General features: G+C 40.9%; 1 protein-coding gene across 2 annotated transcripts; it reads left to right on the forward strand.

Annotated features, from left to right (window-relative positions):
- Positions 1-1,862: 1,862 nt before the first annotated feature.
- On the forward strand, positions 1,863-19,456 carry CDCA7L (cell division cycle associated 7 like). Of its 2 annotated transcripts, XM_065399669.1 has the most exons (9): positions 1,878-1,940; positions 6,099-6,233; positions 6,808-7,164; positions 12,898-12,972; positions 14,024-14,206; positions 16,119-16,250; positions 17,256-17,405; positions 18,816-18,952; positions 19,397-19,456. In XM_065399669.1, exons 1-9 carry the CDS (start codon positions 1,878-1,880, stop codon positions 19,425-19,427), a joined length of 1,263 nt encoding a protein of 420 aa, XP_065255741.1. In that variant the 3' UTR covers positions 19,428-19,456. The 2 variants fall into 2 exon arrangements, with proteins under 2 accessions (XP_065255742.1, XP_065255741.1); XM_065399670.1 differs by lacking the exon at positions 6,099-6,233 and having other exon boundaries at positions 1,863-1,940.
- The last annotated feature ends 916 nt before the right edge of the window (positions 19,457-20,372 follow it).

Genomic DNA, 20,372 nt, shown 5'->3' on the forward strand with positions numbered 1-20,372 from the left:
GGAGAATTCCAGAACTCTAGTATGGCTAGCGCAGCTCCAGCTGAAGTGCATTAGTGAATTAGCTGAAGTGATTGAGCTGCTTTCTGTCTGCTAGCTTGGGCCAGTTGTTTAGTGACTGATTCTGATCTTGCTTAAACCAGTGTAAGTCAGGATTGAATCTATTTACATCTGTGGAGTTTTGCTGGCAAAAAAACCAGTATGAGATTAAAATTAGGCACGTAGATGTTCTTGTATTATTACACACTTGCCAAGTGGAAGTTGGCCAGTAACGTGATTGATTCTTCCCACCCCCAATGTTTGGAAAATGGCAATTACCATTTGGAAAAACTTTGCTCTTGGCAAAGATGAAAGATTGAGAAAATCTGTATCATTTTGGGTTATTTAGAAACTTCTTATTTTTGTCTGCTAATGGAGATATGCAGAATGCCATGTGGCTATCTGAGTTCACATAGGGAGCATTCTCTTGTAACATAAAACCTTGTGAACTCTGTTTGAAGATCACATCCTTCCCATCAAACAGCTCTGGATCTCTCTCTTGCATTCTTGTGCTTTCATCAGTTTCACTGGAACTTGCATGTGGGGAACCAGTTCAGAATATGCAAGATACATCCATACAATGAATAAGAGAAGTTTGCCTGAAGTGTACACATTGCTCTGAGGATGTACTACCTGGTCACTGGTGAGCAGTTTGGGCACTTGAGTAGACACTGTTTAGCTGAACATATCTTTCCTAAAGCATTCTGTCATTCAAGTAATGCTAAGCTTGAATCAGTGTATAAATTTGTATTCTGAAGCACTAGGGTAAGCACAATGCAGAGCACCTTCTATCCCAGTTTGTACAGTTGGGCATATTCATTCAGTCAGGCAATATGCAAAAGCTCTAAATGGTATAGGCTTGAGAGCTGCCTTAAGATCTCCTTTGCCATCTCTGACCTGCCACCGTTAGTTAGGCTTATCCAGAATGTTAGAATGTAATGTCACAAAAGTGAAGCTCTGGGTGCTGGTGGCAGAACTTTCTTAGCCTTTGGGCTGCGCCCCTGGAATTTGCTCCTTGTGTGAAAGTATGTTTAAGCACAAACCTGGTCATTTTAAGAAGACCTGGAAGATGTCTTTGTCCAGAGCTTCCCAACTGATTAACTCATGGGTTCCTAGCTGACAAAGCTCTGGGCAGCATGCGTTTGGTTTGTCTTATTGAATGGCCCAAAATAAGCCTTATGCATTTGATACTCATCACCACACATTTTTATTTTTAAAAACATTGCAAACAGTTGTTTATTATAACTATAAATATCGTTACAAAAAGGATAAAACCCAACAATTGAAGTCTCTTTGCACAGACAAACCTTTCTGAAATGCCTGAAATCAGTGACAGTACTCATTTTTGAACAGTTTGCTGTCATTAGATTGCAGGTGGTAGTGAGTTTGAAGATATTACTTAAACCTTGCTCTAAAGATCAATATGGCATATTTCTGTGATTAAAATCTGTAGCCTCAATCCTGCAGACACTTTTATGTATTGTGCTTATCTTTACTCCCATGAGCTGTCCCATTGAGTGAAGGTAAGCACATGCAGAAATGTCGGTAGGATTGGGGCCTGTATTTACACATTAAAGCAGTCTGCACAGCATCCTGTGGAGTTTGGCTTATTGAGATACAGTTCTGCTTCTATATAATGTATATTTGTATGTGAATAAGAGAGTGACAAATGAACAAGAGGCTGCTATTCCCATTAGAGCTTTTAGTAGATTATTATTGCAATGAGTGACTTTATCTTCTATCTCATTTTGAATTGAAAACAGATACCCAAGGAAGTGGCTGACATTTTTAATTCTCCCAGCGATGACGAGGATTTTCTTGGTTTTCGAGATGATGCTCCCATGCAAACCTTGTCATCAGAAGACAGTTCTGATAGTTTTGATTCATTGGAGTCAGCAAAAAAGGTAGGAACATTTTATCATAAACCCTAGTGTATTGGTTTGGAACAGTAAAACTTCTTTGAATTTGTTTCAGGGCAGCGCTGACCTTAACTCTTAGCAGAAGTGGAAATCTATAATCCTTTTATTAGAAACAAAAAACTACTCACCTTTAATTTCTTTTAATTTGTAATGATCTTTTAAAAAGGGTCTTATATGAATGAAATCCATTCTCCTTTCTGCATTAGGAGGAGAGCATAGAGTGAGTTTGGTATTCGTAACTTGCCCACATAGCATGTATAGCATTATTCTTGTAGGCAAGAATAATGGCCATTCAGTGATAGCCTACGCTGGAGAATGCGTTACAGCTCAGTAAAATGTGTCGTTATAAATCAGTTGCACGTCTGCAGTACTGAAGTGGGATTCCATTGTAACCTCACTATGACAGGTTGGATCACAGAAACCCCCTTGGGAACTGCCACCTGATGTGCCTAGACTACTTCTGCTCCTGCTTTCCTGCCCTGACAGCTTAGGACTCCAGCACCCTGTCTTGTTGAGCCAGATACACCAGTCTACTCCAACACAGACCCAGGGTCTAAACCACATGCCCCAAAGCTGCAGACTTAACCCGAAAGCAGTTTACAGAAGTGTTCCTGTCTTTAGCACTCAGATGCCCAACTCCCAATGGGGTCTAAACCCCAAATAAATCCATTTTACCCTGTATAAAGCTTATACAGACCGATAGAGAGAGATGCACAGCTGTTTGCCCCCCTCCCCCGGTATTAATACATACTCTGGGTTAATTAATATTTAAAAAGTGATTTTATTAAATACAGAAAGTAGGATTTAAGTGGTTCCAAGTAGTAACAGACAGAACAAAGTGAATTACCAAGTAAAATAAAATAAAACACGTGAATCTAAGTCTAATACAGTAATAAAGCTGAGTACAGATAAAATCTCAGCCTGAGAGGTGTTTCAATAAGTTTTTTTTCACAGACTGGATGCCCTCCTAGTCTGGGCACAGTCCTTTCCCCTGGTACAGCCCTTGTTCCAGCTCAGGTAGTAGCTAGGGGATTTCTCATGATGGCTGCCTCATTTGTTCTGTTCCACCCATTTATATATCTTTTGCATAAGGCGGCAATCCTTTGTCCCTCTCTGGGTTCCCACCCTCTCCTTCTCAATGGAAAAGCACCAGGTTAAAGATGGATTCCAGTTCAGGTGACATGATCACATGTCACTGTAAGACTTCATTACTCACTTGCCAGCACACAAGTATACAGGAAGATTTACAGGTAAAACAGAGCCATCTGCAGTCAGTTGTCCTGGTTGATGGGAGCCATCAAGATTCCAAACTACCATTAATGGCCCCTACTTTGCATAATTACAATAGGCCCTCAGAGTTATATTTCATATTTCTAGTTTCAGATACAAGAGTGATACATTTATACAAATAGGATGACCACACTCAGTAGATTATAAGCTTTGTAATGATACCTTACAAGAGACCTTTTGCATGAAGCATATTTCAGTTACATTATATTCAAACTCATTAGCATATTTTCATAAAATCATAGAGTGCAACGTCACACTCACTTTTTGAGTTGGCAGTTGGAAGTACTGGAGGTGGAAAGTGTGAGGAGAAGGACACTGGGAAGAGAGCAGGGAGCAAAGAAGAGAAACAGAGCGAAGTTTACTGCGCTTGACAGTGATGAACTTACATCTGTTTTTTTAATGATAAGGGACAAAGCTAGCGAAGAGATTCAAGAAAGGGGGTGGCATAGCACACTGGAAGGAAGAAGTTGGCTTTTGTGGTATTTTGGATAGACTGCAGGTGGAAGATGTGAGGAAAAGAGACAGAGTAATCAAAAAGATGACTAATGCTTGGACAAAGGTTTCAGTAGTGATGTTAATTATGAAAGAGCAGATTTTAATTATATTGAAGGGGGAAGAAGCAACAGTACAGGGAAGTTATGTATGAGAGGTAAATTTGAGATTTACCTAGGGAAGAACTATCCTATAATGAAAGAGCAAAAGGGTGGGAAGGGAAGAAAAGCTCTGCAGGGTGGAATTAGGCAGGAAAGGGCAAAGAAGTTGGGTTGGTCAATATAAATAGGGTCATATTTGTGCCTTAGTAGTTCACAGGGAGTTAGATACACAAATGCTATTATCAGTATAGAGTTTTGCATGTCTCTTCCCTTGTAGAGTTTCCTGAAAGTCTCTCCTGTAATCTCTTCCTTTGTGTCACTTAAACATTAGCTTAAACCCTAGCTACGTTGCGCAGGGCTGTGAAATATTTCACTCCTGGAGCACCGTAGTTGGGCAACCTAACCCCCAGTATAGGTGCAACTAGGTCCATGGAAGAATTCGTCTATTAACCTAGCTACCACCTCTTGAAGAGGAGTTTTAACTACATAGATGGAAAATCCCTTCTGCCAACATAGAAAGCACCTATGTTACAGCACTACTGCGGTGTAACTGCACTGCTGCAGGTCTGCTGCTGTAGCACTTGTAGTGTAGACATAGCCTAGTTGCACTAGTTTCTCCTTGCTTGTTTTCTTCCTATGTAGTAAAATTACTGTTAAGGACACCTCTGTATAGGAAATGCCACACTTTACTGTTCTTGCACATCATTGGTCCTCGTTCCCTATTTTTCAGTCACTGTACAGAGCTAACAAACTGACAGTCTTTCTAGCCAGTGCTGCAAAGTTTTATGCAAGTACAGAGTGAACACAAACTTCAGTTCTTCTCAAAGAGAAATACAATTTCCCTTAAAGTTACTTCCCTTTTGTGTTTGCTCCTTTTTCAAGTAGCTGCACTGCAGCTATCAACAAAAGAACAAAGTAATTTTGCTCAGAGAAAACTCACTCCAATTACCCATAATAATTTGTAGGAGATGTTTTAAGTGTAAAGAAACAGTATATGCAATGATTTTTCCTCTATTCCCCTGCAAGTTTTTCCACTCATCTATTATATCTATTTTTCACCAGATATTATCTCAACATAAAGAAGTGTATAATTAACGTCGGGGATGGGAGGGAATTGAAGGAGAGAATAAAGATATTTAGCCAAGTGCAGTTGTATGAGAGGTCATTTCTGTATCTTGTGTGGGAGTTAAAAACATCCAAGGAAAACTGGGGAAGTAAACTGTCTCAAGTGAAGGATGCTGCGTTTCAAAAGGCAGGTGCGGTGTGATTGTGTGTACATCCCCTGCCCTGAGCTAGTCCTGTTTTTCAAGATAGCAATAATGACACATTGACAGATGCTCTGAAGCTTTTCTATATTGTTTCTTTTAAAAGCTCCCTTCCTCATCATGGGACGTATATTGTTGCTTTTTTGTTATATGTATAGTAAACCCATTGTGTGTAAAGATGGTGTGCAAAGGGGAAAAATGGGCTTCAGCCCTTTTTTAAGTAGATGATATGCAAGCAAGACCCGAAAGGTGTTTGGAGGATCTTTTATTTATTTATTTTACTTATTTGTGGAAAATATTTTTCTTTCCATTAGTTTTTAACATTAGAAATTTGCTTTCTGTCTAGCTTGGAAAACCCTGTGATGACTGGAGAGTTGTTAAAATGATACTGCAAGAGCAAAGAAAGAGAGTGGAAGTTGAGCAAAAGGGATTTTTTAGTTAGTTTTGTTTAAAACTTTTCAATTTTGTTTTCACTTAATTAACTTCGGTGATGAACTGACTTTTTGGAGAGAGGGAACCTTTGCTGATTAAGCTCCCTCTTCCACCAAAGTGTGAAAGGTAACAATATACATCTTCTGAGACCCTGCAACACCAACGAACCCAGAGAAGACCAGAGTTGATATTTCTGAGGTTTAAAAAAAAAAATCTATAATTTTTTTTTTTTTTAAAAAGCAAATCCTTCTCCGGTCTGCTTTATGCACCATAATGAAGCAGAAAAGACACAAACTCAATTAAAAAAAATCCTACAGGTCATCTTTTAAAAAGATAGCAGAACTGGAGAGTATCTATGTTCATTTGAAATAACTGATAGGGCTGAAATCCAGTGTGTCTTTTTCTTGTGACAGGTTTTGCATTTAACATTTTCACAGGAACATACCATCTGCTCAGTAACTCCTTAACATTAAGCATTTCCTGATTTGCATTGGAAAAGTTACATGAATGCTCTTTGTATGGCAAACTGTGTCCTACTGTTGTGATTTTCGTATGCTTAACAGGATGTTCGATTTCAATCCAAGTACCTGACTGAGGAACTGAGGAGAATTTTCACTGAAGACACTGATTCAGAAAGTGAAGTGTTTGAAGGCTTTGCTCCAAGTGACCTGGATGTAAACAATGCGAATGGAATGACGGTAAAGCTAGCATTTTCATTGTTTTCAGACATACAATACAGACTCCTCCCGCCCCCTTCTTCTTTCTTTGTGTAATCCTCTTGTTTTCATACAGCTGGTTGAAATTTATTGTGTTATTTAACAATGTCAAATGTTTGTGCTGAAGATAAATGTTGTGTTACAAATTTTCCTTAATATTTAATCTTTTATTAATGTATCATAAAAGCCAGAGATGGAAAATATCTACTAGTGCATGTGATGAAGTACCATCTGCTTAAGGGAAGGAGGATTGGTTACTGTTCACAGCGGATGAAATTCAGTCTTGTGCAGAGGTCCAGCACAAAATCTGTGTTACTTAAGTCCCACATCCTTACGTAATTAATGGGCATTGCACTGGTCTCTGCAAAGGGCAGAATTGCACCCGCTGTGAACAGTTATTTTTTTTTAATTGTTGGTTTAGCTAAACACAAGATGAAGTTTCCAGTTTTTCAGATTCTGATACTTAGTAATAGTCTATGCTAATAATGAGGATAAAAAGTGGCCTGTTCCCATGTGACAGCTGTCAGTATAACATATTAATTATCTCTGCTTTCAGCCAGTGGAGTCAGATTTGAGTGATGGAGAGAACAATAATTTATCTTTACTGGGTAGTGAGGAGGAGGAGGAAGAAGAGAAGGCTTCCCCCAAGAGAAGAAGCTTTGGCCTTCGTGTGGCATTTCAGTTCCCCACAAGAAAGTCTGCCAAGAAGAAGGTGTCTGAACCAACTTTTTCCAAGCTACACTTGCAAGACAATAAACCCCCTAAAACTCTCACAAGAGAGAAAAGCAGCAAGCGATGGAAGAAACTAGAGGGGTCTGCCTCAGAGTCTGAGGAGGATGTCAAAGAGACGCGTGAAGAAAGCTCCAGTGCTCTGCTTAAAAGAGCCATAAACATCAAAGAAAATAAAGCCATGGTAAGACAAAGCAGACAAAAGCCAGTACTCATTAAGGGCATGTCTTCACTACAGAGTTTACTGGGTGATTGGCATCCAAGTCTGAGCACTCAGGTTAGCTCTGCCTGGTTGTGAGCAGCCACACTGCAAAGCCACACTTGAGTTACTATGTCCACACTGGTGCTGCACTCTTTTGTATGTGTGTCACTAGGCCTTCTGGGAGGATATCCCATGGTTCTTTGTGCTACAGTAAACTGAGACACTCCCAGTGAATTGTGGGAGTACTTGTCTGTCCTGGGCTCACTGGGAGAATTGTGGGAAGGCATTGGAGTGGTTTAGTTTGTGTCCTTACTACAAAGTGTGTGGGTTACCTGCCTGACTGAAATCCTCACCTGAGTTCTAGCCTATATACCCTGAGCCTTGCCGGCTAGCTTGGGTTGAAAGTACCACAAAACTCAGGGCAGAGGCTTTTATGTATGGACGGGAGCAGGATTAGGGGGCAACAACTGAGTAAGGGTCCAGGTTAACTCTGTAGAGAAGACACACCTTATAACCAGATCCTATCAAAAAGCATTGCCATCCATTAACTTTATATGATCTATTGTGTCATTATACAACAGAGTTGCTAATTTACTACATTGGCTGAGAAACCTATTGCAGTTTACTAAATGGAAAAATAAGATAAAGCAATCAAGACTTTTGCATCTCTAAGTGTATGCTCACTTGTTTGAGAAGTGTAGTTTAGAGTTAAAACTTTCCTCTTATACTAATGTAGTGTGTGTGAGGGGGACTATTACCTTCCTGCTCTTTGTCATGAAGCCTTTGGGTATGCAGTCCAAAGTCCCATTGGCCTTTTCCTCTGCGATATTGTGATACAAACCCATACCTCATTTGGGTTTCCTGTTGCCCTTTCAGCTTTACTGCTTCTCATGTTTCTGCTTCCCATTGGGCATGAATATTTGATTATTTTCCCCCAGGGCTACTGGCTTGTATCTTTCCAAGTAAAAGCTCATTTTATAGTTTCTTAAGCCTTGTCTACACTATGGGGGGAGATCGATCTAATTTATGCAACTTCAGCTACGTGAATAACATAGCTGAAGTCGACGTACTTAAATCTACTTACCACGGGGTCCACACTACGTGATGTCGACTAGAGACGCTCTCCCGTCAACTCCCTTTGCGCTTCTCATTCAGGTGGAGTACAGGAGTTAACAGGAGAGTGATCTCCGATCGATTTAGCGGGTCTTCACTAGACCTGCTAAATCGACCACCGATGCATCGATTGCTGCACATTGAACCCCTGGTAAATGTAGACAAGGCCTTACTCTTGTTTCTAATCTATCTAGATTCCTCTGTATAATTGTGCTGTCCTTACTGGTATTTACAGCTACTCCCAGTCCAGTATCTGTGTGAATTTCATTAACATCTTCTTTATTCTTGTCCAGATCACTAATGAGGGTGTTAAATGTGACAGTTGTTAGATAATTAAAAGCATATTAGGTCATTACTGAGAAATGTCATGCACTCTTCATGCCGCATGCGGTTCTGCCATGGTTGTCTCAGATGTTTGGTAGTCAAGAATCGCCACCATTTTCCCCGTTTAAGGTCTTCCCCTCTTATGAAGCTCCCTAAAGCCAGCAGCTGTTGAAGCCCAGAATGTGAGTCCCTTCAGAGTAAGTCAATACTATTTTGAAATGGCCAGCCAAGGTGATGTAGACAAGAGAGGCCCAGGTCCAGGGTCTCTCGTATAGTACAAGTACAACAGAGTATTACTGCCGCTTTGCTTAGGGTGCACCGTGCTGGTGACATCACACTTGCCGTGCAGGGGGATGCTGACCAACAGGAGTCTTTTAGTACATTGTTTTGCAAAGGGATGTGTTTATACTCATACACACAAAAAGCCTGATTACTATAGGCCAGCTCCAATCTGCTGTGTGGAATGAGGCAGTGTGGCCTCACTAATAGAGAGCTCATGCTGGGGTATTGGATAAGGGAAGCTTCTGACTGTTTTCACTGGGTTCTGATAAAGAATGACTAGGAGAAAATTCTGACCAGCCAACAAAAGTCACTGAGTCTATGGCTACACGACAGAGTTTGCAGCCGCTCTGAACCAACGGGAAAGAGGTCTCCTGTTGACTTAGCTACCGCCGCTTGCTGGTGTAATTATATCAGTGGGAGGAGCTCTCCTGCCGACATAGCACTGTCGACATTCATAGATTCATAGATTCTAGGACTGGAAGGGACCTCGAGAGGTCATCGAGTCCAGTCCCCTGCCCGCATGGCAGGACCAAATACTGTCTAGACCATCCCTGATAGACATTTATCTAACCTACTCTTAAATGTCTCCAGAGATGGAGATTCCACAACCTCCCTAGGCAATTTATTCCAGTGTTTAACCACCCTGACAGTTAGGAACTTTTTCCTAATGTCCAACCTAGACCTCCCTTGCTGCAGTTTAAGCCCATTGCTTCTTGTTCTATCCTTAGAGGCTAAGGTGAACAAGTTTTCTCCCTCCTCCTTATGACACCCTTTTAGATACCTGAAAACTGCTATCATGTCCCCTCTCAGTCTTCTCTTTTCCAAACTAAACAAACCCAATTCTTTCAGTCTTCCTTCATAGGTCATGTTCTCAAGACCTTTAATCATTCTTGTTGCTCTTCTCTGGACCCTTTCCAATTTCTCCACATCTTTCTTGAAATGCGGTGCCCAAAACTGGACACAATACTCCAGCTGAGGCCTAACCAGAGCAGAGTAGAGCGGAAGAATGACTTCTCGTGTCTTGCTCACAACACACCTGTTAATACATCCCAGAATCATGTTTGCTTTTTTGGCAACAGCATCACACTGTTGACTCATATTTAGCTTGTGGTCCACTATAACCCCTAGATCCCTTTCTGCCGTACTCCTTGCTAGACAGTCTCTTCCCATTCTGTATGTGTGAAACTGATTTTTTTCTTCCCAAGTGGAGCACTTTGCATTTGTCTTTGTTAAACTTCATCCTGTTTAACTCAGACCATTTCTCCAATTTGTCCAGATCATTTTGAATTATGACCCTGTCCTCCAAAGCAGTTGCAATCCCTCCCAGTTTGGTATCATCCGCAAACTTAATAAGCGTACTTTCTATGCCAATATCTAAGTCGTTAATGAAGATATTGAACAGAGCTGGTCCCAAAACAGACCCCTGCGGAACCCCACTCGTTATGCCTTTCCAGCAGGATTGGGAACCATTAATAACAACTCTCTGAGTACGGTTATCCAGCCAGTTATGCACCCACCTTACAGTAGCCCCATCTAAATTGTATTTGCCTAGTTTATCAATAAGAATATCATGCGAGACCGTATCAAATGCCTTACTAAAGTCTAGGTATACCACATCCACAGCTTCTCCCTTATCCACAAGACTCGTTATCCTATCGAAGAAAGCTATCAGATTGGTTTGACATGATTTGTTCTTTACAAATCCATGCTGGCTGTTCCCTATCACCTTACCACCTTCCAAGTGTTTGCAGATGATTTCCTTAATTACTTGCTCCATTATCTTCCCTGGCACAGAAGTTTAACTGGTCTGTAGTTTCCTGGGTTGTTTTTATTTCCCTTTTTATAGATGGGCACTATATTTGCCCTTTTCCAGTCTTCTGGAATCTCTCCCGTCTCCCATGATTTCCCAAAGATAATAGCTAGAGGCTCAGATACCTCCTCTATTAGCTCCTTGAGTATTCTAGGATGCATTTCATCAGGCCCTGGTGACTTGCAGGCATCTAACTTTTCTAAGTGATTTTTAACTTGTTCTTTTTTTATTTTATCTGCTAAACCTACCCCCTTCCCATTAGCATTCACTATGTTAGGCATTCCTTCAGACTTCTCGGTGAAGACCGAAACAAAGAAGTCATTAAGCATCTCTGCCATTTCCAAGTTTCCTGTTACTGTTTCTCCCTCTTCACTAAGCAGTGGGCCTACCCTGTCTTTGGTCTTCCTCTTGCTTCTAATGTATTGATAAAAAGTCTTCTTGTTTCCCTTTATTCCCGTAGCTAGTTTGAGCTCATTTTGTGCCTTTGCCTTTCTAATCTTGCCCCTGCATTCCTGTGTTGTTTGCCTATATTCATCCTTTGTAATCTGTCCTAGTTTCCATTTTGTATATGACTCCTTTTTATTTTTTAGATCATGCAAGATCTCGTGGTTAAGCCAAGGTGGTCTTTTGCCACATTTTCTATCTTTCCTAACCAGCGGAATAGCTTGCTTTTGGGCCCTTAATAGTGTCCCTTTGAAAAACTGCCAACTCTCCTCAGTTGTTTTTCCCCTCAGTCTTGATTCCCATGGGACCTTACCTATCAGCTCTCTGAGCTTACCAAAATCCGCCTTCCTGAAATCCATTGTCTCTATTTTGCTGTTCTCCCTTCTACCCTTCCTTAGAATTGCAAACTCTATGATTTCATGATCACTTTCACCCAAGCTGCCTTCTACTTTCAAATTCTCAACGAGTTCCTCCCTATTTGTTAAAATCAAGTCTAGAACAGCTTCCCCCCTAGTAGCTTTTTCAACCTTCTGAAATAAAAAGTTGTCTGCAATGCAGTCCAAGAATTTGTTGGATAGTCTGTGCCCCGCTGTGTTATTTTCCCAACATATATCCGGATAGTTGAAGTCCCCCATCACCACCAAATCTTGGGCTTTGGATGATTTTGTTAGTTGTTTAAAAAAAGCCTCATCCACCTCTTCCACCTGGTTAGGTGGCCTGTAGTAGACTCCTAGCATGACATCACCCTTGTTTTTTACCCCTTTTAGCCTAACCCAGAGACTCTCAACACTTCCATCTCCTATGTCCATCTCTACCTCAGTCCAAGTGTGTACATTTTTAATATATAAGGCAACACCTCCTCCCTTTTTCCCCTGTCTATCCTTCCTGAGCAAGCTGTACCCATCCACACCAACATTCCAATCATGTGTATTATCCCACCAAGTTTCAGTGATGCCAACAATGTCATAGTTGTATTTATTTATTAGCACTTCCAGTTCTTCCTGCTTATTACCCATACTTCTCGCATTTGTATATAGGCATCTAAGATACTGGTTTGATCTTTCCTCCCAGTTTTGTCCTGACCCTCCTTTCTCTCTGCCAATATAGCCCACACTCCCTCTCGTTTCCGACCCATCTCCCAGGTCTCCATGTTCCCCACTTACCTGCGGGCTTTGCTCACCGACATTGGCGCTTAGGTCGGTGTAATTTACATCGCTGAGGGGTCTGGTTTATTTATACCCCTGGGTGACATAACTTATACCGAAATAAGCTGTAGTGTGTACATAGCCTAAGTCCGCAATTTTGTATTAGGAAAGTATGTGCCAAGATAGCCCACAAGAAACCTCTTGTAATCCCCGATGCAGTTACATCCACTCTTGTTGTCAAGGGATTAGCTTTCCCATGTTAACTGCACATTTCAGTCATTATTGGTCATGGATACTGTAACCTCGGTATAACACACTTCTTTAGAGCCACATTTGACAGCGTTGGATGTGATTTTAGCTGCACGACTTCAGTATAAATCAATGGGAGTCATGGTACTAAAACCTGCTGTAGAGCTTTGAACATTTAGGGGTAGAGGTTTAAATGAAGTGTTTTAAAGAGTGGTTACTTACACTGGGATTTAATGTATTTGAAATAACTCAGAATGTGTGTGAAAACAGAGCATGGTAAGGACTGAGTAGGTTAAATATTTGCAAGTTTGCAGTGAGACTTCAATAGGGTATTTTTATTAATTTCAGCTTGCCCAGTTGTTAGCGGAACTGAATTCTATACCTGAACTGTTTCCAGTGAAAACAGCCACCTCAACTCCTTCTGTAAGTTTCAGTATTTGGTTAAATATAATATATATTGTTGCTGAACGAATGAAATGTGTGTCTTCTGATGAATATTTTTATCCTTTTTTTTTTTTTTTTGTAATTTTATTTGTATTGACTTGATATTAGTTATATATTATGTAAAAAGGCAGGGCTAGGCTACCAAGATATACAGGTAAAGAAACAGCTCAAATTATGCAATGTATATTAAAAAAAACAGACCTAAAATTAGGCACTGCCCCATTAACTTAGACCCAGAGATGCTCATGAGACACTAGACAAACGTATATATTTGAGAATGATGGTTGGACGGCAAATAGGATCTTGTAGCTGGAAAGCTAAAGAGAGTGAAGAAACTACTGTTTGTTTTCAGATCCTGTCTGTTTTTTGCTAATTTTCCTTTCTGTTAAAAGTCCGTGTTTCCATTAGAGCTGTGATGGGAAAGCTCAGTCCTGCATAATAGCAGGATGTTTCTGTGTTCTACCTCTGGAGCATCTCTTTTTTGGCTACCAGCATAGAAATCCCTAATTCTCTGTGATTACTGTGGGCTAATGTTAATTTACCAAGGATTCCAAGTCCACGCATACTCCAGGAGGGTTGCACACCCATGTTCCTGACTTTGGGAAGTCCTTGTAAAATGTTGCCCTGATAATTAAGTCATTTGTGACCCAAATTATAAAATATGTGAAAGGCTGGCTACTTGTTGGCTGCACTTCAAGTATTTATTGTGATGTATTAAACCTACTTTAAATAAATCTCTGGATTCCAGTAATATGTATTCAGTATTTTTATTCTGGAAAGAACCTTAGGGATAGACTGTTGGAATGCCCCTATCCTTATGGCAATGTTCCCCTCTTGTAGGTATATGCTTACTTTTTCATTTCTTTTTAAAGTAACAATTAGAGTATTGCAGCAAGTTCCGCATCTCGAGGTATAGGTCTGGTAGTCCCATGCCCATATAATCTCTGGTAGTTTCCCATCCCAAACACACAACAGTGAGGCTGATGAGACAATTCTAATAGAAATGTTTTTTTTTCTCCTCTAGAAACAGAAGAAAACCCCGAGGAGAACATTTTCTGAAGGCCAGATAGAGCGTCGTACAAACCCAACCAGAAATGCTCGTCCACCAGAGAAATTTGCCTTGGAAAACTTCACTGTGTCTGCGGCTAAATTTGCAGAACACTTTCATAATTACAGACAACAAAATCTCCTAATAAAGAAGAGACTCAGTGGGGTATTTGCCAGTTTAGTTTGTTTACTAACCTTTGTCTTTTGGAGATGTCACTCATGCTACTTTGAGCTGGCCAGCATACAGAGTGGGGACAAATGCAGCAGAAAGCTAACTAGCATTTAGAACCTTGGTGCTGGGATTAGAAGCAGGAGAAAAAAGGATCCTGGAGCCTCCCCCTTCCCTAGTCACCCAAGCTATTTCAGTATGTAACCCATCCCGTTTGAATGTGTATCAGATATATTTGTATTATTTAGTATTTGAAATCCAGTAGTGCCCACAGTGTGCTAGGTTGGAGGCAGGCTATGGAGTGGGGTGATAAGGAGGTGGGAGGGAATGGGAGGAGAAGTGAACAGTTTCACTCTCGGTGACGGCAGAGGAGTAGGGAGAGTGTTAGAAGGGAGCAGAAATCAAGGCTGAGCTTGTTGAACTTCAATTTAAGAATTGGTAAGAACCTGTGTGGAGAGGGGATGGAGGAGAACTTTAGAAAGAAGTCAGAATTTGCAAATAAGGAACAAAATATTTTTATAGCCATGTGATTTACATTTTTGTTACATTTGTCCTCCTACCCCATCCCTCCTTTTGTCAGTCATATTCATGGGTCATGTCTGCTATTAAATGGTAAACTTTCTGTGGTAAGGATAATCTCTTGTTACGTCTGTGTGCCATGCTGAACCACAATAGGACTGTAATCCTGCTTGGGTCCTTTTGTGCGCTATCACAACATAAATATTAATGGCAACGACAGAGGTGGAAAATTAACACTTATAGGTGAGGGATGTGGCAGAAGGGAATGAGGAGAGAATGAATTTTCAGGTGGATGTCCATGTGGCCATGATGCTCTCGATGCATTCAGTAGATCAGGCATGCAGAAATAGGATGTTGGGGGTAAGCCAGGGTTGAGATTTGTTGAGAGTTGCAAAAGAATCAGTGTTGGAGGAGAAAGTAGAGTCAATTTTATTAATCAACAAGAGAGGGAGGGGAAAATCAGGAGAGGGCTCAGAGAATCAGAGTAGTCCTAGACACTGATGGATTGGGAGATCATGATACGAAAAGGTGGGCAAAGTTGAAATAGAGGTGCTGGTTGTAGAGGGAACTCAGTTACTGGAAAATCAGAGAGGGAATAGTGCTGAGGGAAGATGAAGTTGAGCGAGCGGCCATTTTGGAGAGCTGATACAATGTTGAAGGACAAACGAGATGAGAGCAAAGGCTAAGGGGTCGGATGGGACATCAGTGTGAAAGTTGAAACCTCTGGAGGACGGGGGTGGAAGGAGAAGCAGAAGGAGAGCTTGGTGTATCAAAGTGAAGAGAAGGATGGTTGGGGAGAAGTCGGTGGCTGGCAGATAAGTTACATGGAGAGGGAGTGTAGAGTCTCATGGGGAGCATCGCTCAAGAAAATGAAGGGGTGAACTGGATAAGGAGGAAGGTGCTGGACATGGCACCACCTTTCTTGAGGATGAGTCAGGGAGGGGAGAAAGAGAGGCTGCTGTGAGCGTAGCTGTGGATTTCAGTGGGTGCTGGAGATGGAGGGGAAAGAGATAAAAAGGTGGATGGTAGTGATCTTTTTCTGTGAAGGAGGAAGCGGATAGTATGGTTGATTGTCATTGGAGGAAAAAAGGGGAGGAGTTCGTTGGAGAAAGATACCAGATGTATGAAGGATGGCAGATTTTCTCAGAGGAAGAGAAAGATGTGGTGGTAGGATAGAGATTTTGAGGGTGTTTGAAGGGGTAGGGGAATGAGGAGGAGCTAGAGCTGATGAGAGCAATAAAGGTTGGGTTGGTAGGAAGGATAGGGAGTTGGAGGTCACCACAAACCCAAGCTATATGTTCTGTTCTTATAGTCAGAGCATATTTGATCTAAAGGTAAAAGCACATCACCCATCGTAAGACAAAAGATGATGAGATAGTTTGTTTTGTAGGGTGACTGTGGAGTGCGCAAAAGAAGGAGGTCATCTAAATACTTATCTTACCGTCCTGTTGAAGATATTACTGATGAGGACTTGGAGAATATCGCAATTACAGTTAAAGATAAAATCTATGATAAAGTCCTGGTAGGTGCCTGCTTTTTCCTTTTGATTGCTTAGAGTGAGGGGCATAAGATGAAACTACTTCATTTCATGAAGTGAATTTAATGCTCATTGAAAAGTGCCAGAATAAGAGCCCTGGAGACTACAGTGCTGTGTTTATCTACTGTGATAGATATCTATGCTTAGCCATTTCTTGCTGTCTGCAAACAGGTGCCAGTTGTGGCCATGTTCTACTATTGTTACCTGTTGAGTGGGAACTATATTGAGACCACTAATTCACTTCCACCAAAGGGCTATTAGATGGAAGTGGACATAGCCATGAATGATCTGGGCGCAGTATAAGCCAGCGACCTAGAAGCAAATTGCTCCACATCCCATTTGTGTTCCCCTGTCTCCCTTGCCATAAATTACTCTGAAGTGTTATCATGCGAGAGGAGTGCTGAAACCTGGAAGAGAGAGGGTTATTCAAAAGGACATTAATACATGTCTGTGGCATGTTGTTGCATAAGCAGAGTTACTCTTATAAACACTGACTTTGCCACCTTATCTGTGCACAGATTTAAAATGAACATGAGCCCCTCTGTTTTGGGGCCTGATGCTGTCATAGGGATCACTGCATGAAGATTATCTAATACCCTGGAATTTTAGAATGGTGGATATTGAACTGCTGAGTCACTCTGTGGGTTCCTAGCATTTGCCATGGGTGGATTGGAACCAGAAATATAACATAGGGCTCATGTAGCACATTAGATTCCTAAGCCTTCAGGACAGGCTTACAAACATCTTTGTTTTGTAAAATACCTAGCGTACTTTTGAGCACTGTAGAAATAATCATGGTGGTGGAAGTTGTGTTTTTTCCTAATGTTTTATTAATCTAGTTGCCTCTGGTTCCCAAGGAGAAATTTTAGTGTTTTCCACCTCCAGCTGAGAGGTGTGTTAGAGAATTCCAACAGCTGGAGTCAAGAAGTTCAACATGATGTGAAATGCTAAATTTTTACGTGTCTCTCTCCCCCTCCTTTCCAACTTTAGGGTAGTACGTGCCACCAGTGTCGGCAGAAGACAATTGATACTAAGACAGTCTGTCGTAATCAAGGGTGCGGGGGTGTGAGAGGACAGTTCTGTGGACCGTGTCTTCGTAATCGATATGGTGAAGACGTGAAATCGGCACTTCTGGATCCAGTAAGTATCCAATTCTTTGGGTTAAAAAGATAGTATGATTATGGCTTTGTTAGCTTCACAATCGTCACGGATTTCTTGGATAACATGAAATTGAAACATTCTGCCACATAAAAGCCTGAGTAGTGTGGCTGTGATTGATATTTATCTTGCTGAGGCAGGGATGAGAGAGCAGGGCTTTTGGCCTGCTCTTAGTTGCTTTCAGGTGGGGGAAAGAAAACTCATGAGGTTTAGAAGATGAACGGGGACCTGATTCTCCCAAGTTCTTGTTTAGCTTTTTGCCTCCTTCCCTGATGCTTTCACTGGTCTGGTCTGCAATGCAAGCTACTTGTTTCAGATTCTAAACTTTAAACATTGGGAAGGAAAGAACCTCAAGAATTTAGGGTTGGGTCCCCTTTCTTTCCCTGAGCCCCTATCCTATTCTCAGCAGAGTGCATAGACCCGTCATGTCCAAATCCATCCGCTTTCATGGGGTCTGGCTGCCTTGGCAATTCACATACAATTAACAGAATAAAACTCAGCCTAAGTTTCCTCTCCAAGCTTGCATCTTTGTTGCTCTCCCCTCTGAGACACTATCCTGGTTCCCACCTTCCAGCATGACAGAGCAGGCGTTAACCCTGAGCCTAATAACAAAAAAGCCCAACATTTTTGTACAAGGTCTTAGGTCTGCCCCCCAGAGCAATGGCCACCTTCATTTTTGTCTAACACTCCTGAAGTAACATGTTGCAGGCAGCAGACCTCCTCTCCTTGCTCTGAGCCCCTGTTTTTTAATGTCCTTTTTTAAAAAATTATCATTTAAAAAATGTTTTTCTTTGAGATTAACTGAATGTCGCGTGTGGCTCTTTCATACAGCCTCTGAGTTAGTGGCCAAACCCACCCCTTCCTGGAATTTGGCTTCACTGGTAACTTAAACATAAATCTTAACCTTGGGGTCCTGCCTGAGGACCTTTTCTGCCTTGTCATCTGGCTCAGACACATTCCACCTCTTTGTATTCTGGTTGGAGCTGCTAATTGGACCAACCTTTCAACATGACTCAGCTATAGTTACCCTGAATCTTAATAATGGAGGTTTTTTATCACCTGATCCTAGGGTGTTGGAACAGAAGAGTCCTGCTTTTTATATTCTGTTACAACACTAGGGAAATCAGTACTACTAGAATTTGTTGAGTGTGAGCTTTGAAAAATTCCAAGAATGGATATTCATTGTTGCTTCAGTACTGCAAACTTTTTTTTATCAAAAGATTGATTAATATCCACTAAAGTATTTGTTTATGAATATACCTTTATTGTTACATAAAAGTGGCACTTTCTTCTGTTTTGGGTGGGTAATGGGGTTGGAGAAGACCGGTTTGCATCTAATACTTCTGTAGATAACTCTACCCCTATACCTTTCTCTCCTTGTCTGTAATTCAGGATTGGATTTGCCCTCCTTGTCGTGGTGTCTGTAACTGCAGTTACTGTCGCAAGCGTGATGGCCGCTGTGCCACAGGAATGCTCATCCACTTGGCAAAATTTTATGGTTATGACAATGTTAAAGAATATCTTGAAAGGTAAGATAATTACATAACTGCTTTAGAATTGAAATCCACACTTTTAAATGTGCTGCCTTAGTTCTAATCAGGCTCTCAAAATGTTGTTTTCATTTAAAAATAACTTTGTGGGGCGTTAACCCAGACCGAAGTCCATCACAAAATATTGAAACTTGCTAAAACATCTAAATCGGTACTTGTGACTTTCAGTCTGGACCCACAGAAATTGATGGCAAAACTCCCCTTGACCATCAACTTTACTGTGCAAATGAATAAGGCAATTTGGAAACTGAACCAATATTTCATATTATAAGAGTTAGACTTAGATATTTGTTTCTTGTTAAATTGACTCAATTTTTTGTCTGGTTCTGTGGAGCTGTGACCATCTGATATCAAAGCTTTAGTTAATGCTTTTGAAAGTATCAGATTCCCATAAAGTATAACATTTTTCTACCTGTTTTCTAGTTTACAAAAGCAACTGAGTGAAGACAATTGAGGATGCTGAGCACAGCTGCCTGACCTGCAGACAAGTTTTTTTTTTTTTTTACTACAATGATGTTTATACAAGATAGAATTGTAGAATATAGCTTTGGAATTTTTTTTTTTTTTACTGATTGGTCTTTACTAAAACATTTCCTGAGAAATCTTTGTATGAGGAATTTACATGCAGAACGTTCTTTTATGCATCGACACCTGTATATAGAGCAGAACAGCACTTTTAAAACTTCAGTGGTTAATTTTCAGTAGGGCTACAGAACCAAGTAGGTGCTTAACTCCAAAGGCTGTGAAGGGAATTGTGTAGCACTAAAAATTTAACGAGTGGGGGGAGGAGGGTGAGATCTTAATAGTTTGCTTAGGCCAAAAAAGTATTATTACACATCTTTTACCACTCCCTGACCTAAAGAGCTAAGTTTTCAAAAGCCTTCCTTTTTGTGCATGAGCAAATCGAGTAACTGCATGCCTCAGTTTGTGGGCAAAAGTAAGTTTTGCCCCTGCAAAGATGGGAGGGAGTCCTTCTGAAAACTTTACTGAAATTCAGTTCACCATCCATCTGTTCCTCTTTTTCCCCTCAACCACCAGAATTTGTAAGTGCAAGGGGTGTCTTGTGGAAACATTTTGTTTAGTTTATTTTTAAAAGGTAGTTGGTTCAGCAGTGATGCACCTGCGGTCAGAGTGATATTGACCCTTTTAATTGTACAGTGCTAAGTACTTTTTTTTTTTTTAATAATTCCTCTGTGTCTGCTTAGCTAAAGGCAGGCTTTACAAACAACACTTTGTAAAAACCCATATTACTGCAGCCTCAGATTGTCAAAATTTGTGTAAAATATTGGATGTTTTAGAGATAATAAAGCATTTTCAATAGAGGAGTATTTTGTGTGTGGGGGGGGGTTCAGTATGAATATAGAGTTTAACCTGCCTCTGTGAGGGAAAATGTTGATTA

The sequence above is a fragment of the Emys orbicularis genome, chromosome 2, assembly GCF_028017835.1.
Source record: "Emys orbicularis isolate rEmyOrb1 chromosome 2, rEmyOrb1.hap1, whole genome shotgun sequence".
NCBI lineage: Eukaryota > Metazoa > Chordata > Testudines > Emydidae > Emys > Emys orbicularis.

Coding starts and splice junctions, on each gene's coding strand:
- CDCA7L (XM_065399669.1), top strand. CDS start 1,878: ATGCAAACCTTGTCATCAGAAGACAGTTCTGATAGTTTTGATTCATTG. Junction 12,973..14,023: donor CAGCCACCTCAACTCCTTCT/GTAAGTTTCAGT, acceptor CTCTAGAAACAG/AAGAAAACCCCGAGGAGAAC. Junction 17,406..18,815: donor AATCGGCACTTCTGGATCCA/GTAAGTATCCAA, acceptor TCTGTAATTCAG/GATTGGATTTGCCCTCCTTG.